The 16,088-nt window shown below is 42.4% G+C and overlaps 1 protein-coding gene across 2 annotated transcripts in view; it reads right to left on the bottom strand.

Annotated features, from left to right (window-relative positions):
* Nucleotides 1–16,088, bottom strand: part of AFAP1 (actin filament associated protein 1) — a 205,069-nt gene that overhangs the window by 99,691 nt on the left and 89,290 nt on the right. For both annotated transcript variants that reach the window (XM_053566739.1, XM_053566740.1), the window contains exon 6: nt 8,540–8,648. In XM_053566739.1, the coding sequence (XP_053422714.1) occupies nt 8,540–8,648 (109 nt within the window). The remainder of the gene's footprint in view (nt 1–8,539; nt 8,649–16,088) is intronic.

Here is a 16,088-nt window from a genome sequence, read left to right as displayed (position 1 = left end):
TCTCTCTGCTGAAACTTTTCAGCCAGAAGAGGATGGTCATCAACCTTCAATCTCCTAAAACAAAACAACTTTCAGCCCAGGATCCTGTATCCAGCTAAACTGAGTTTCGTTTATGATTGAGAAGTCAAATACTTTAATAACATTCACACGTTGAGGAAATTTGCCATAACTAAACCAGCTCTTCAGGATACTCTCAGGCCCATCCTCCATAATGACCACCACAATGCTTTACCACCAAAGTAAACTCACTCAGAAACTATTGATCAAAACCCAACTTCCACAGTGACAGAAGGATTAAAAATGTCCATTGGTCTTTCGAAAAACTTGACACCCAAAATACCACCAGGCTTATCAATATTCTTAATAAACATGAATGGTTTAAATTGTCCACTAAAGAGGCACAGGTTGGCTGACTGGATACAAAACCTCAAGCCAGATATCTGCTGCATACAAGAATCTCATCCTTAAAGGATAAATATAGACCCAGGGTGAAGGGATGGACAACTATAATTCAGGCAAATGGAAAACAGAAAAAAGCAAGGGTTGCAATTTTATTTGCAGATACATTAGGCTTCAAACCAACAAAGGTAAGGAAAGACAAGATGGTCACTTCATGTTTGTTAAGGGAAACACTCAACATGATGAGGTATTAATTATTAACATTTATGCACCCAACCAAAATGCTCCTCAATTTATAAGCAAGGCCCTAACAGACATGAACAATTTGATATCTTCCAGCACCATAATAGTCAGAGATTTTAACACCCCTTTGGCAGTGTTGGACAGATCCTCCAAGAAGAAACTAAGCAAAGAAATTCTAGACTTAAACTTCACCATACGACAATTAAATTTAATAGATATCTACAGTCTAACCTCAGCAAATTTAAAAAAATAGAAATTATTCCTAGTATTTTCTCAGATCATCACGGAATAAAAGTTGAACTCACCAATAGCAGAAATCTGCATACTCATACAAAGACATGGAAACTAAATAACCTTATGCTAAAAGACAGCTAGGTCATAGATGAGATTAAGAAGGAAATTACCAAGGTTTTGGAACAGAATGATAATGAAGATATGAATTATCAGAACCTCTGGGATACTGCAAAGGCAGTGCTAAGAGGGAAATTTATAGTGCTATAAACCTTCCTTAAGAGAATTTAAAGAGAGGAAGTCAACAACTTAATGGGACATCTCAAACAACTGAATAAAGGAAGAACACTCCATCCCCAAACCCGGCAGGAGCAAAGAAATAAATAAAATTAGAGCTGAACTAAATGAAATTGAGAACAAAAGAATTATTCAAAAGATCAATGAATCAAAAAGTTGGTTTTTTGAAAAGTTTAATAAAATTGATAAATCCTTAGCTAGCTAAAATCCCTAATTATATCAATCAGAAATGACAAAGGTGAAATAACAACAGATACCTCAGAAATTCAAAAAATTCTTAATGACTATTACAAAAAAACTCTATTCTCAGAAATATGAAAATCTGAAAGAAATTGACCAATACTTGGAAGCACGTCACCTCCTAGACTTACCCAGAAAGAATTAGAAATGTTGAACAGACCTGTATCAAGTACTGAAATAGCATCAACTATAAGAAATCTTCCAAAAAAAAAAAAGAGTCTGGGACCAGACGGCTTTACATCAGAATTCTACAAAACCTTTAATGAGGAACTGGTACCTATATTACATAACCTTTACCAAAGCATACAAAAAGAAGGAATACTTCCCAACACATTCAATGAAGCAAATATCACCCTGATTCCCAAACCAGGAAAAGGCCCAACAAGAAAAGAAAATTATAGACCAATGCCTTTAAAGAATACAGATGGGGTGGCGCCTGTGGCTCAGTGGGTAGGGCACCGGTCCCATATACCAAGGGTGGCGGGTTCAAACCCAGCCCTGGTCAAACTGCAACAAAAAAATAGCCGGGCGTTGTGGCGGGCTCCTGTAGTCCCAGCTACTTGGGAGGCTGAGGCAAGAGAATTGCCTAAGCCCAAGGATTTGGAGGTTGCTGTGAGCTGTGTGATGCTACGGCACTCTACCCAGGGCGATAAGGTTAGACTCTGTCTCTAAAAAAAAAAAAAAAAAGAATATAGATGAAAAAATGTTCAGTAAGATTCTAGCAAACACAATCCAGCAATAGGGTGGTGCCTGTGGCTCAGTGAATAGGGCTGTGGCCCCATACACCAAGGGTGGCAGGTTCAAACCTGGCCTTGGCCAAACTGAAACAAAAAAAAAAAATAGCCGGGCATTGTGTCAGGGGCCTGTGGTCCCAGCTACTTGGGAGGCTTAGACAAAAGAATGGCCTAAGCCCAGGAGTTGGAGATTACTGTGAGCTGTGTGATGCCACAGCACTCTACCAAGGGCGATAAAGTGAGACTCTGTCTGTACAAAAAGAAAAAAAAAAAACAGAATCCAGCAATACATCAAACAAATTATACACCATGACCACATTGGTTTTATCCCAGGGTCTCAAGGATGGTTCAATATACGTAAATCTATAAATATAATACATCACATAAACAAAATAAAAAAGAAAGACCATATGATTCTCTCAATCAATGCAGAAAAAGCTTTTGATAATATCCAGCATCCTTTTATGATCAGAACACTTAAGAAAAAGGGTATAGAAGGCAAATTTCTTAAACTGATAGAGGCCATCTACAGCAAACCCACAGCCAATATCGTGTTGAATGGAGTAAAACTGAAATCATTTCCACTGAGGTCGGGAACCAGGCAAGGTTGCCCATTGTCTCCACTGCTTTTTAACATTGTAATGGAAGTCTTAGCCATTGCAATCAGGCAAGAAAAGGTGATCAAGAGTATCCATATGGGGTCAGAGGAGATCAAACTTGCACTCTTTGCAGATGATATGATTGTATATCTGGAAAACTCCAGGGATTCTACTACAAAACTCTTAGAAGTGATCAAAATATACAGCAATGTCTCAGGCTACGAAATCAACACCTATAAATCTGTAGCCTTTATATATACCAACAATAGCCAAGCTGAAAAAACAGTCAAGGACTCTATTCCTTTCACAGTAGTGCCAAAGAAGATGAAATATCTGGGAGTTGACCTAACAAATAATATGAAAGATTTTATAAAGAGAACTATGAAACTCTGAGAAAAGAAATAGCTGAAGATGTTAACAAATGGAAAAACATACCATGCTCATGGCTGGGAAGAATCAACATTGTTAAAATGTCCATATTACCTAAAGCAATATATAATTTTAATGCAATCCCTATTAAAGCACCACTGTCATACTTTAAGGACCTCGAAAAAATAATACTTTGCTTTATATGGAATCAGAAAAAAACTCACATAGCCAAGACATTACTCAGAAATAAAAACAAAGCAGGAGGAATCATGGTACCAGACCTCAGACTGTACTATAAATCGATAGTGATCAAAACAGCATGGTACTGGCACAAAAACAGAGAGGTAGATGTATGGAACAGAATAGAGAATCAAGAGATGAATCCAGCTACTTACCGTTATTTAATCTTTGACAAGCCAATTAAAAACATTCAGTGGAGAAAAGATTCCCTATTTAACAAATGGTACTGGGTAAACTGGCTGGCAACCTGTAGAAGACTGAAACTGGACCCACACCTTTCACCATTAACTAAGATAGACTCTCACTGGATTAAAGATTTAAACTTAAGACATGAAACTAAAAATACTAGAAGAGAGTACAGGGAAAACACTTGAAGAAATCGGCCTGGGAGATTATTATATGAGGAGGACTCCCCAGGCAATTGAAGGAACACCAAACATACATTACCGGGATCTCATCAAACTCAAAAGCTTCTGCACAGCCAAGAACACAGTAAGTAAAGCAAGCAGACAGCCCTCAGAATGGGAGAAGACATTTGCAGGTTACGTCTCCGACAAATGTTTAATAACCAGAATCCACAGAGAACTCGAATGTATTAGCAAGAAAAGAACAAGGGATCCCATCTCAGGCTGGGCAAGGGATTTGAAGAGAAACTTCTCTGAAGAAGACAGGCACACGGCCTACAGACATATGAAAAAATGCTCATCATCCTTAATCTTCAGAGAAATGCAAATCAAAATCACTTTGAGATGTCATCTAACTCCAGTAAAATTAGCCCATATCACAAAATCCCAGAACGATATATGTTGGCGTGGATGTGGAGAAAAGGGAACACTTCTGCACTGCTGGTGGGAATGCAAACAAAAATATTCCTTTGGAAAGATGTTTGGAGATCACTTAGGGATCACAAATAGACCAGACATTCAATCCTATAATTCATCTAGTAGGTATATATCCAGAAGACCAAAAATCACATTATAACAAAGATATCTGCACCAGAATATTTGCCACAGCCCAATTCATAATTGCTAAGTCATGGAAGAAGCCCAAGTGCCCATCAACCCATGAATAGATTAACAAATTGTGGTATATGTACACCATGGAATATTATGCAGCCTTAAAGAAAGATGGAAACTTTACCTCTTTCATGTTTACATGGATGGAGCTGGAACATATTCTTCTTAGTAAAGTATCTCAAGAATGGAAGAAAAAGTATCCAATGTACTCAGCCCTACTATGAAACTAATTTAGGGCTCTCACATGAAAGCTATAACCCAGTTACAACCTAAAAATAGGGGGAAGGAGGAAAGGGAGGCGAGGGAGGGGGAAGGTGGGTAGAGGGAAGGGGATTGGTGGGATTACACCAGCAGTGCATCTTACAAGGGTATATGTGAAACTTGGTAAATGGTCTGTGAAGCTAGTGAATGATGCCCCATGATTATATCAAGGTACACAGCTATGATTTAATAAAAAAAAAAAAGAAAGAAAGAAAGAAAGAAACATATACAGTATTTAGGGAAGGAAGAATGGATCACTTTTGAGATTGGCAATTAGGAAGACTGGAAACTAAAATTTAGGAATGGACAGTTACCCCTCACAGAGCTCTCTTGTTAAAGGACTGGTGAGAAAGAAAGGAGGTTTGATGTTGGTTGCGCATAATTTAAAGCATTAGCGTCAATTTAAAGCATGGTATTTGCACCCAATAAAAGCAAACCTAAATGTGCAACTAAAAAAAAAAATACTAAGAAAATGCCAGGAAGGCTATGTTAACCAGTGCGATGAAAATAAGTTAAATGGTATATAAGACCAGTGTATGGTGCCCCATGATTGCATTAATGTACACAGCTATGATTTAAAAATAAATAAATAAATAAGAAAATAAATAAAAATAGCCACAGAAAACCATAAAAAAAAAAAAAAAGGAACCATGGTCAACCAAGGGGTTTGCCAGGAAGATGGGATGGGCAGCAGAGGAAGTTTTTATATCACCACTGACCAGCTGTATATCAATGACTGAACTTGTCCTTACTTGGAAGTGGATGTATCTGTATATGTAGATCCTAACTCCCTGTTCCCTCTCCCACGCCCCTACCATCTAACTTAAGAGGTGCTGACAGTAGCCAGCCTTGTATCTCAGAACTTAAGTTACAGATTCCAAAAGAGAATGGGTGTCACCCATTGGGTGGATAAAGGGACTTTGTATCCTCTTTGGGGAGCTGGGGAGTTTTTCATCACATGGTCAATAGCTAAACCACATTAGTCTTAGGCATGATTTTGCTCTTGTCTTTATTTGGAAACTCAGTGTGGTTAAACGAGGTGTGCGTGGATGCCAAATTGACACAAGATAAACTGTGACGGTATTCTACCCTACAAACTTCGCAAGCCTGGAATTACATCTCCCCAAATTCCCTTCCTTAGATGATTCTGGGTTAGGGTGATCACAGGAAAAATTCGGGAGTGGTATGGAAAGCAGAGAGTAAAGAGCAGCCTGTACACTCCGAAGGTCAGTGTGGGGTTGCAGGTGCTACTGCAGGTCACGTGGGCTGTGGCTCACCTGCTGGCCCACCTTGCTGGCACAAGCTCCCACAGGCCTCTTCCCTTGAACTCTCTGAGTCCTGGGCCAGGCAGATGCACAGCTCTGAGATGCAGGTTCCAGCTGCTCCTGCTGGTCACCTGTGCAGCAGGGACTCCTTTTTGTCCTCCTCTCTCCAGTCCCCATCTACCATTCTCTCCAGGCTTCTTCACTGGATCCACAACCACATATGGCCTCATTCCTTCAACAAACCCTCCACTCCATGACACTCACAGAGAGTCTGCCTCTCTGAAGATACTGTAACTGACAGGCTCCACAAAACTGTGCAAAATTCATCTCTAACTGAAGCTAGTGAAACCCTGCACTGAGCTGACAAGTCCACTCATTGCTGCTGTCCCTCAATGGAGGGGTGACTATGTCCTCGAGCCATTACCTGAGAGCTCAGCAGACATTTGATCAGAGAAGCCACAGTTGCTGTGTTTCGGACTCCATGCCTCCCAGGCACCAGTTCTCCTGTCCCTCTTTCTTCTAGAACCAGTGGCACCACTCAAGAGGGCACAACACATCGGCCATGTAGAATTTTTCAGAATGAAAACTACTGGTGGCCCCCCCAAAGTCAAATGAAATCACTCTAAGTTTTGAGCCTGGAAAGTACATTAGGAGAAGGAGGGGGAAAAAAGAGGAGGAAGGCCAGAGACCAAAGCTCCAAATGCTAGGAAATACCCTTAACAAAAAAAACACATATTTGTCTTTACTTTACCCATTGCCATTAAAAAGAAAGGAACCCGCACGTGCCTGTGGTCCCAGCTACTTGGGAGGCTGAGGCAAGAGAATTGCTTAAGCCCAAGAGTTGGAGGTTGCTATGAGCTGTGATGTCACAGCACTCTACCCGGGGTGAACATAGTGAGACTCTATCTCAAAAAAAAAAAAAAAAGAAGAAAAAGAAAGGAACCCAATGAAGTTTTTATATCAAGACATTTAATTTTGTTCTTTTCTATTAATCTTCTATCTGCCTAGCTGACACTTACAAATTATGTAAATATATTTTTCCTAAATAGTTTTCAATGTTTAAAATTTATAGCCCCCTTTGCGGAACTGCCCCTTTGCTCATACAGAATGCAACTACCTACTGACAGTGGGTTCAGTCTGTGCCAGGAATGTCCCAGAAGCTGAAGAAACAGGCAAGAGTAAGCTAGAAAAGGCCCTCATCCTCCAGGGTACAGAGTCTGTCCAGTCCTTCTTCACACTCAGACAAACGTGCCAATGGAAAAATCTACCACAATCTCCTCTACAATCGATTTAGACTTTTCTTTGCTGGAACAACTATGCTTGTTGTTCATGGCAATCAATCCATGGAAGAGAAAGAACCAAAAACGCAAAGTCTCTACGCCAAGATTTCAGGTAACAGGAAAACAACTCCGGGATAAAGGAGACAATTTCTCTGAGAGAGCAGATGACGCTGGAGACTGTGGCAGGAAGTCAGTGGACGGTGGGCCTCTTTATTAAAATTAGCAAGCACTGTTCCCTTTCCACTTGTCCACCTTTTGTAAACAAAAGCAAGCTGGACTCCTGAAGTTGACATACACTCTGATGTTTTACTTAATCATCTTTGTGAGACAGCAGCATAGTGCCTGACACATAGTGACAGGAGAAATAAAGCCAATAACTGAAAAATAAATTCCAGAGATCGTCCTCGAGAGGGTCTCAACATCTCCATGTCATCCTTTATCTGAACTTGAAATCTGGACAGTAACAAAGAGATGCTACTGGGGCTACCAGCAAGCAACGAACTGGAGCCACGAGAAATACAACATAGGTGAAAATTTTCTGGTAGGCTGAATGCAGGCTCACGCCTATAGTCCTAACACATTGGGAGGCCAAGGCAGAGGATCACTTGAGCCCAGGCAGCACAATGAGACCCTATCTCTAAAAAAAAAAAAAAAAAAAAATTCTTTAAGTTTGTATATGAAAATCATTTTTAATTAATCTGGTCATAGTGGCAAGTGCTTGTAGTCAGCTACTCAAGAGGCTGAGGCAGGAGGATCACTCGAGCCCAGGAGTGTGAGGCTGCAGTGAGCTATGATCACACCACTGCACTCCAGCCTGGGGGACAGAGTGAGACCCTGCCTTGGGAAGGGAAGTGGAAGTGGGGAGAAGAAAAAGGAAAAAATTCTGGTAAAACCTGTCCAAAAATTGAAAAAAAGAAACAAAAGTCTATGACCAAGATGCCTGTTGTTTTGCACCTAATTATTTTCACTCCGACAGTCAGTCTGGTAGAAACCGCTCTGATAGTTCAGCAGATTAGACACAGCAAGAGGGGACATGCTCTGCTCGAAGGGTGAGGGGCAGGGCTGTGGCACCCACAGAGACATACCACAGAATATCGCCCCTCCTCTGCCAAAGGGAACGGGTTTCATTTGCTGAGGCCCGTGCCCACAGCAGCAAGGTATCGTGACCTTTGGATCATCAGGAAGACAGCCATCAGAACAAAGACCCCTGGAGGCTCTCCAGCCTCTTTCTGCCCTTGTGTTACTGACCACCTCTTTGGGCTCACAGGCTGATCAGTGCTGTATCAGGCCCCATTCCCTTCCACATCCAGAAAGGGGCCAGGCAAAGCAAGGGACCAGCTCAGCCACATGGAGCCCAGCACTCACTTGACGTGATATACTCCGGAGCTTTTCCAGGGCTCAGGGGCACAGCTTCCTCATAATAACCTTCCGGGAGAGAGGATGTTGGTAATGGTGGAGGCCCACTGTCAGGAGGCTGAGGGAAAAAAGGAAAAACAATGCAGAAATTAGCATGATCACTACAGGAAATTCTGTATTTCCAGTTAATAGGTGTGAACCTATGACAAAAAAGACTCACATTCTTCACAGAGGTTTGGAAGGCCAGTTCCTGATGTGTCCACCCAGTCCCTGCCAACTTGTGGGGCTCAGCCATCAAGCAGTAGTCTCACCAGAATGTCCCAGACACCACCTCCTGCCACCACAAACCCACGCAGGATCAGGCTGACTCACAAAGCTGTCTGACCCCTTTGCCGGGTCCAAGAGGGCTACTGAGCTCCTCTTTGTCCCCACAACACTCACCTGCACTGATACTCCCAGATGAGACAGGAGTCTTATCTTTCCTCCATAGCCACCCCCATCCCAGGCCACGAGCTCCTGCAACCCAGAACAGTTCAGAGCTGCCTCGTGTCCTTGCAGAGAAAGCGCTAGTTCACAGCGCCTGCACTAACAAATGAGGCTTGTCCATCTTGTCACCATATTCCTAACATATGCCAGAAAACTTTTTTAAAAGGCAAATCACCCATCACCTAGAAGCCACTCTCTGAAATAAAGTGGAAATGATTCTCTGGAGAAGGAATCTGCTCCTTATTGAGACCAATCATGTCACAATTTCTTGACAAATTCAGAGACTATGGCGCTCTGGTGGTGAAGCCAGAACCTTGGACTATGAAAGGGCCGGGGGCTGGCTCCACCCCTCAGAGCCAGCCAGATTCCACCTGGCCTTCCAGGTTCAGCTCAAGTTCCCTTCTTATCTCAGACGTTCCTGATGGCTCTAATCCACACCAACCTCTCCTTCCCATGAACACCTGTAGGATTTGCTGGCCACGTTTTCCCTGGTTATCTGCCAAAAGAAGTTGACAAAAGAAAGGTAAGCCAGCCTTCACAAGCTCCTGTTGTGTGCCTGGCAGTGTACAAGACACTTCCATGCTGCCACAGGGCTATCAATCAATCCATGCAGGAATCCATCAGGGTACACATCATAGATCATCTTATATTTTACAGACATGGAAACTGAGGCTCAGAATCTAAAACAACCTTCTCAAAATCAGATATCAGCAAATGAGAGAGCCGGGGATTTCCAAACACCCGGCCTGCCTGCTAAAGTCATTTTTTATATTCACATTCTCTTTCCTTTAATCTATTAATAGCGAGCAGCCATTTCACACTATATTCTGAAAACAAACTGGGAAGAGGCGTGTCACAGTGAACAGAAGAACAAGGCAGAGGCTCCAGTCTGAATGTCTACCAAGTTAAGATTTCAAGTAGAACGTTCTGATGAAAGTCCCATGAAGTCCTTTGTGGAAGACTAATCACCCACAGCACATCCAACCTATTCTCTCCTCTCACCAGAAGAACAGAGCTCAGTCAAGATCACCTGCACAATCTGCCTCTGAGTGCTGACGACAGCTCTCTCCCTTCCACCCCCGTCCTGTTCCCAGGGCTAAATACCTCCAATTTCTCTGCACACCTGCCTACACTGATTTCCTAGACAGCCATTCTGTAGTCTTATGCTGGACTACAACCAGGTCATTCATATCTTCCTAAAGAAGCAGTTCTTAAAGTGGAACCTGATCCACCAGGCTCAGCAGCAGGAAAGGACTGTACAGCAGTCCACACCCAGGTTAAAACAGTCCACACCCAGGTTAAAATCTCTGCTTGTTGCTTTTGGAAAAGAGTCATTTGATTCACTGAGTTTCTTTTATGCATGAAATGCATGGTGTTCCAACTTCCTTTTAATATGGTAAAACAGTCAAATTATTCATGTCCTGGGAAAGCATTACAAATAGTTGAGTGGAACAAATGTTTGTTAAATGGTACAACTCAGACTCCCTTCCTGCTGGCTGCGTGTAATGCAAAGGTGTGAAAGTCAAAGAGCTTCATCTCTTAAGGAATGGGATTTCTGGACAAATACAAACTCCATCAAGGGGTGCACTTTTGGCACAACCTTTTGAGGGATATGCCCTTAGATGCAACAATTCCACTTTTAGAAATATAGGCCAAAAAAGGTCAATTTGGCACATGAGGAAAAAAATATATGGGAATAATAAAAACTTATACTCAGCAAAATCTAAAAACAATCTAAATGTTCATCAGGGGAGCAATGCTTAGATATTTGTTACATCCACAGAGATTTACGAGAAGAGTTAATGTGTATAGTCATTTACTTAAAAAATCTCTATTAGATACTGTTGAATAAAAGAAGACAGGTGTACTATGATTCTTTTATATACAATCTGGGTAAATTTACCCAAACACATAGAGGTCATTCACCAAAAATGTCAGTAACAGGGACCTCCTTTTTTTATACATACCTGTATAGCTTGGATTTTCTGCATAGTATTTATCACTTTTAAAGTCACAAAAAAGAAAAAAATACCCTTCAAAAGATACTACTACTAGAAACACTCTACTGTCTATACTATTTATCCCTGAAATCTGCCCAGGAGCTTCAGACACACACGGCTGGTTAAAGGTCAAACAGGAGCATCTGAAAAGAGGAACTCTGTGTTTTCAGATCCTTTCTGATAGGAAAGAAATCACTGAATTCTCAGGGAAGACAGGTTTCCGGAAGAGATCACAGGAAACCAGAAGACAGGTAGGAAACAAGAGTGTAAAATGAGAAGAGGAAGGGAAAGAAGTGGAATGAAGGGAGAGCAAGAGGGAGGAGAGGAAAGGAGGGAGGGAGACAGGGATGGATGGAGAGAAGGAGGGAGGGAGGGAAGGAAAAGAAGGGGACAGATGACAGCCCGAGCACTATCACGTCTAGGTCCAGAGTGGTTCCTGGGTCTGCGCAACCTTCCTGGAACTCTGACTCCCGTTTCCTCACCTGTAAATGATGGTGCTGCGTCATAACGATCTCCAGTGCCCACGCCAACTCTAAGAGTCCGATTCTAGTATTCTTATAAAATTATAGGTCCAGCCAGGCACAGCGGCCCATGCCTGTAATTCCAGCAACATTGGGAAGTCTAGGCAAGAGGGGCCAGAAGTTTGAGACCAGCCTGGGCAACATAACAACCCCCTATCTCTACAAAAAATTTAAAAACTTGCCCAGCCATGGTGTTGTGCGCAGGGAGTCCCAGCTATTCAGTAGGTTGAGTAGGAGGATCACTTGAGCCCAGTTCAAGTTTACAGGGAGCTATGATGGTTCCATTGCACTGTGGCCTGGGTGACAAAGCAAGACTGAGCCTCAACTATAATTACAGGCCAAGAGGTGATAAAGCCAACTTGACCTCTTTCAAAATATTAGGGAGAGATGACTTTGAGTCTTCTCCAGACGATAAACAATGTGAGACTCTCTGGTCAAAGCAGGTCCTTCAAATGTACCTTTTTGACAGCAGCACTGCTTAACCCACCTTAAGGTCTGTAAACGTGTCCTTTACGGTCTTCCTCTGTGTCCCTCAGAGAAAAGCAGCACTTACAATAGCACAGCAACATGATTTATAAGCTTGGCTGACTTACAATACTGGCTACAATTTTAATTCTCATCTTTTAAGGGGAGAAAACCCATAAGTATTTACCTTTGCTACTTTAAGGAAAAGCCACACAGAGAATTCTTTTTCTATAATAATAACAGCAACAATAATAATAATTTACTATGTTCATGTAACTGTGTGGTATAAATACAGTAATCATTATTACCATTAATACTACAGATTGAATATTCCTTCTCCAAAATGATTAGGACCAGAAGTATTTCAGAGTTAGGATTTTTTTGGATTTTGAAATATTTGCCTTATAAACTTACCAGGTGGGCATCCCAAATCCAAAAATCCTAAATCCAAACTGCTCCAAAATATGAAAATTTCTGAGTGCCAACCTGACACTCTAAGGAAATCCTTGTTAGAGCATTTTGGATTTTCAGATTAAGAGTAATCAGCCTGATTTGCTATTTGCCTACTATGTGCCAGATGTCGTTCTGGGATATTTTATATATATTTTCTCTCAGGAAATAACACTGAGATGTCAGTATTTCGATTGTGATTTCACAAATGAGAAACCTGGGGCTCCAGAGATTAAAGGCCAGACCCAGGATCAGCCATATGCCACCCAGTCAGTGGAGAAGCAGGCGTCATTCCAAGTGGGTACTGCCAATTGAGTCAGTCCAAGTGGGTACTGCCTGCTGAGTCAGTCCAAGTGGGTACTGACGGCTGAGTCAGTCCAAGTGGGTACTGCCAACTGAGTCATTCCAAGTGGGTACTGCCTGCTAAGTCAGTCCAAGTGGGTACCGCCGCTGAGTCAGTGCAAGTGGGTACTGACGGCTGAGTCAGTCCAAGTGGGTACTGCTGGCTGAGTCAGTGTAAGTGGGTACTGCTGGCTGAGTCGGTCCAAGTGGGTACTGCCTGCTGAGTCAGTCCAAGTGGGTACTGACAACTGAGTCATTCCAAGTGGGTACTGCCTGCTAAGTCATTCCAAGTGGGTACTGCCGGCTGAGTCAGTAGTGTAAGTGGGTACTGCCTGCTGAGTCAGTCCAAGTGGGTACTGCCTGCTGAGTCAGTCCAAGTGGGTACTGCCGGCTGAGTGGGAACATGTGGAACAGTAGAGGCTGTGCCTGGGTCACCAATGCTTCCCGCAGCACCTGACACATACCAGGTGGCTGAGCAGACAGGATGGACAGAAGGAACTGACCAACCACCAAGACTGCATGGGCCCAGTCTTTCTATATCACATGGCACAACTAGATCCACTTCTTGATTAAAACCTGGCCTTCCCACGCCCTGACATCGATACTAGCACCCTGCATCTGCTGGTGCTCCTCACCCATGGCCTCTCGCCTCCCTGCTGCCGCCACTGGCTTTTCTCCTCCTACCCTGATTTATTGCTCAGTCCTTTCCATGAGAAATGCCAATAAATTATGACACCTGGTCTGAGCCGAGAAAAATGTGAGCTTAGAATTTGCACTCACTTTCTGACTTTCATTCTATATATACAGTGATGCATACAGACCCCATTTTTCTGATTACAGTGATTAAAACATTAAGAGTCAAAAATGATATCCTCTGAAATGAGAAAATCAGTGTCTAAGTTTTAATTCCATTGCATATTGGCAGAACCCTTTTCGAGCTAACATAAGCCCTTCAGCAGCACCGTGCCACATTCACACCAGGACCTGAAACTCCAGGCCCACGGTTTACTCTTTAGGGAGGTACCGCGTGCTGCTGAAGGAGACAGAGGATTGGATTAAAGTCATTCTCAATGGATAATAACATTTTATAGTTTAAACTGTTAAAATGGTTTCAATCCTAATACCAAGAATTCTGTACTTACTGTTCTTGGCAAAGTAAAAGACTTTATACAAAATCACTGATCACTGTTTAATTTGCACTCCACACAGCACTTGAGTAAACACTGGGAAAATAGTCACACATATTTTCATAAGTTTTTTCTCATTTTATTCATGCATGACAAAGAAAGATAACATGGGGGTCAGGTCATCTCCCCATCCCTTTCTGTCAGCAGGTAGGCATCCAGATGGAAGGCAAAACAGTTCATCGGGAGCGTAAACAGAATATGAATCTGGAATCCCACCACAGACTGAACGTAAGATAAAGATGCCACTGGGATTTAACATGAGCAAAACTCTGAGATTCTTGAAAGACAAGGGAAGAAAGGGGGGCAAGATGGTTCATATCCGCCAAAAGGACCATATCCTATTCCATGGGGAAATAAACGTTTTTGTTTTGAATCATGGGCTTTAGCCTCAATTCTGCAAATGGTAAAATATCTACTTTTGTCACATAATCTCAAGAGCCTCATCATTTCATCTGTCAAAGTGAGATCACAAGGCTGCTGTGAAAGCACTTTCAAAAGGATGAAAGGTAATCAGTAGACATGGGAGCAAGGGCTGATCTCCAATATCACTGGTTCAGAGACAGAGATAGAGTGGGCGGTGCTAACGGTGGGGGACAGGGGATGGGGAGTCGGTGTTTAATGGGGACAGGGTTTCAGAAGATGAAAAGTTATGGAAATGGATGGCAGTGATAGTGCCACAACAATATGAATGTACTTAATGCCCCTGAACTGTACGCTTAAAATGGTTAAAATGGTAAATTTGATGTGATGCATATTATACTACAATAAGAGAAAACTTCAATGTCACCTGCTGACGTAGAACGATGTCACTCTGAGTAAGCTCTGGCTTTAAAATATCAAAGCATTAAGTTGTGCTCTACCCCTTAAAACATGACATAAGCCCAAGTTGTTTAAGTTACTGAATAAAAACATGTCCAGAATCCCTTGCTCTGCAAAAGAAGTCTGCCTTGCTCTTTTTTCTTCTTAGTCATAAAGATCTGAGGTATTCCTGGGTTTAGCCCTAATGCTCTTCTGAAGAAGGAGGGAGAAAATAAAGCAAGAGGGCGCTGGTCGGGGTTAGACCCCTTCCGTGAAAGGGCCGCTCTCGAGCTGGGCGGCAGGCACAGCAGCCAAGGTCAACACAGATGGGCTCCATTTCCCAGGGAGCCAGGCTCGGCTCTTCAAATGCTCTCAGCACTCGCTGCATACTAAGTACAATGGGTTTGATAGCTGCACAACCCTCAGCATGAAACAAAAACAAAAATCTTTTGAAAGGCATGACTCTTTCCAGAAACATCTTTTAATAAGTATGCACATTTTGGCCTATTCCAGCCCCCCCTTGAAAAGCAAGGGAGCTAAGTAAATTGTTAACTACACTGCAGCCACACTGTGACTGCAAAGACCCAGGAGAGGCTCTAAACTCCCAAAGCCCCGGGCACATCCAAAGAGACACTAAGCCATATAGTGTGCACCACAGTTCTCATGGGACACCTGAGGCTGCCGGCACACTTATTCTGAAGGCAAAATAGTAACATGCAAATACTCCCGCTATAAAAGCATCATCAACATTGCAAAACTGACTCTTTGATGTGCTTCCTTCCTTGAGCTGTCATCAGTGTTTTCTACACAAGACATGTGAGAAACACTCACAAGAGAAACACGGCCAGCACAAGGCTCACTCCCAGGCGGGTGGGTTGCTTCAGTTCAGGGGTTCGAGACCAGCCTGAGCACGAGCCCCATCTCTATTAAAAATAGAAAAAAATAGCCAGGCATTGTGGCAGATGCCTAGAGCCCCAGCTACTTGGGAGGCTGAGGCAAGACGATCACTTGAGCCCAGGAGTTTGAGGTTGCTGTGAATTATGATGCCATAGCATTCTACCCAGAGGTCTCAAAAAAAAAAAAAAAGTGTAAGAAACAAAGAACTTCTTCCAAAGCTTAAAACTTAGATTAATTAATAGAATGTCAAGAGATTGTTAATAACTGCATAAAGCACTACTAGGCACTAAAAGAGAAAAGTCTTATTCCTTAACAGCTTTGTAACAAATAACAATGATAACATACATGCCACAATGAGGTGAAAATAAAATCCAGTAGTGGTTCTAGGCATGAGAAATAATACTTAGCTGAA

Source organism: Nycticebus coucang, chromosome 17, assembly GCF_027406575.1.
Source record: "Nycticebus coucang isolate mNycCou1 chromosome 17, mNycCou1.pri, whole genome shotgun sequence".
Classification (NCBI taxonomy): Eukaryota; Metazoa; Chordata; class Mammalia; order Primates; family Lorisidae; genus Nycticebus; species Nycticebus coucang.
Note: the sequence above shows the minus strand (reverse complement) of the source record. Positions and strands in the feature narration are given on the sequence as shown.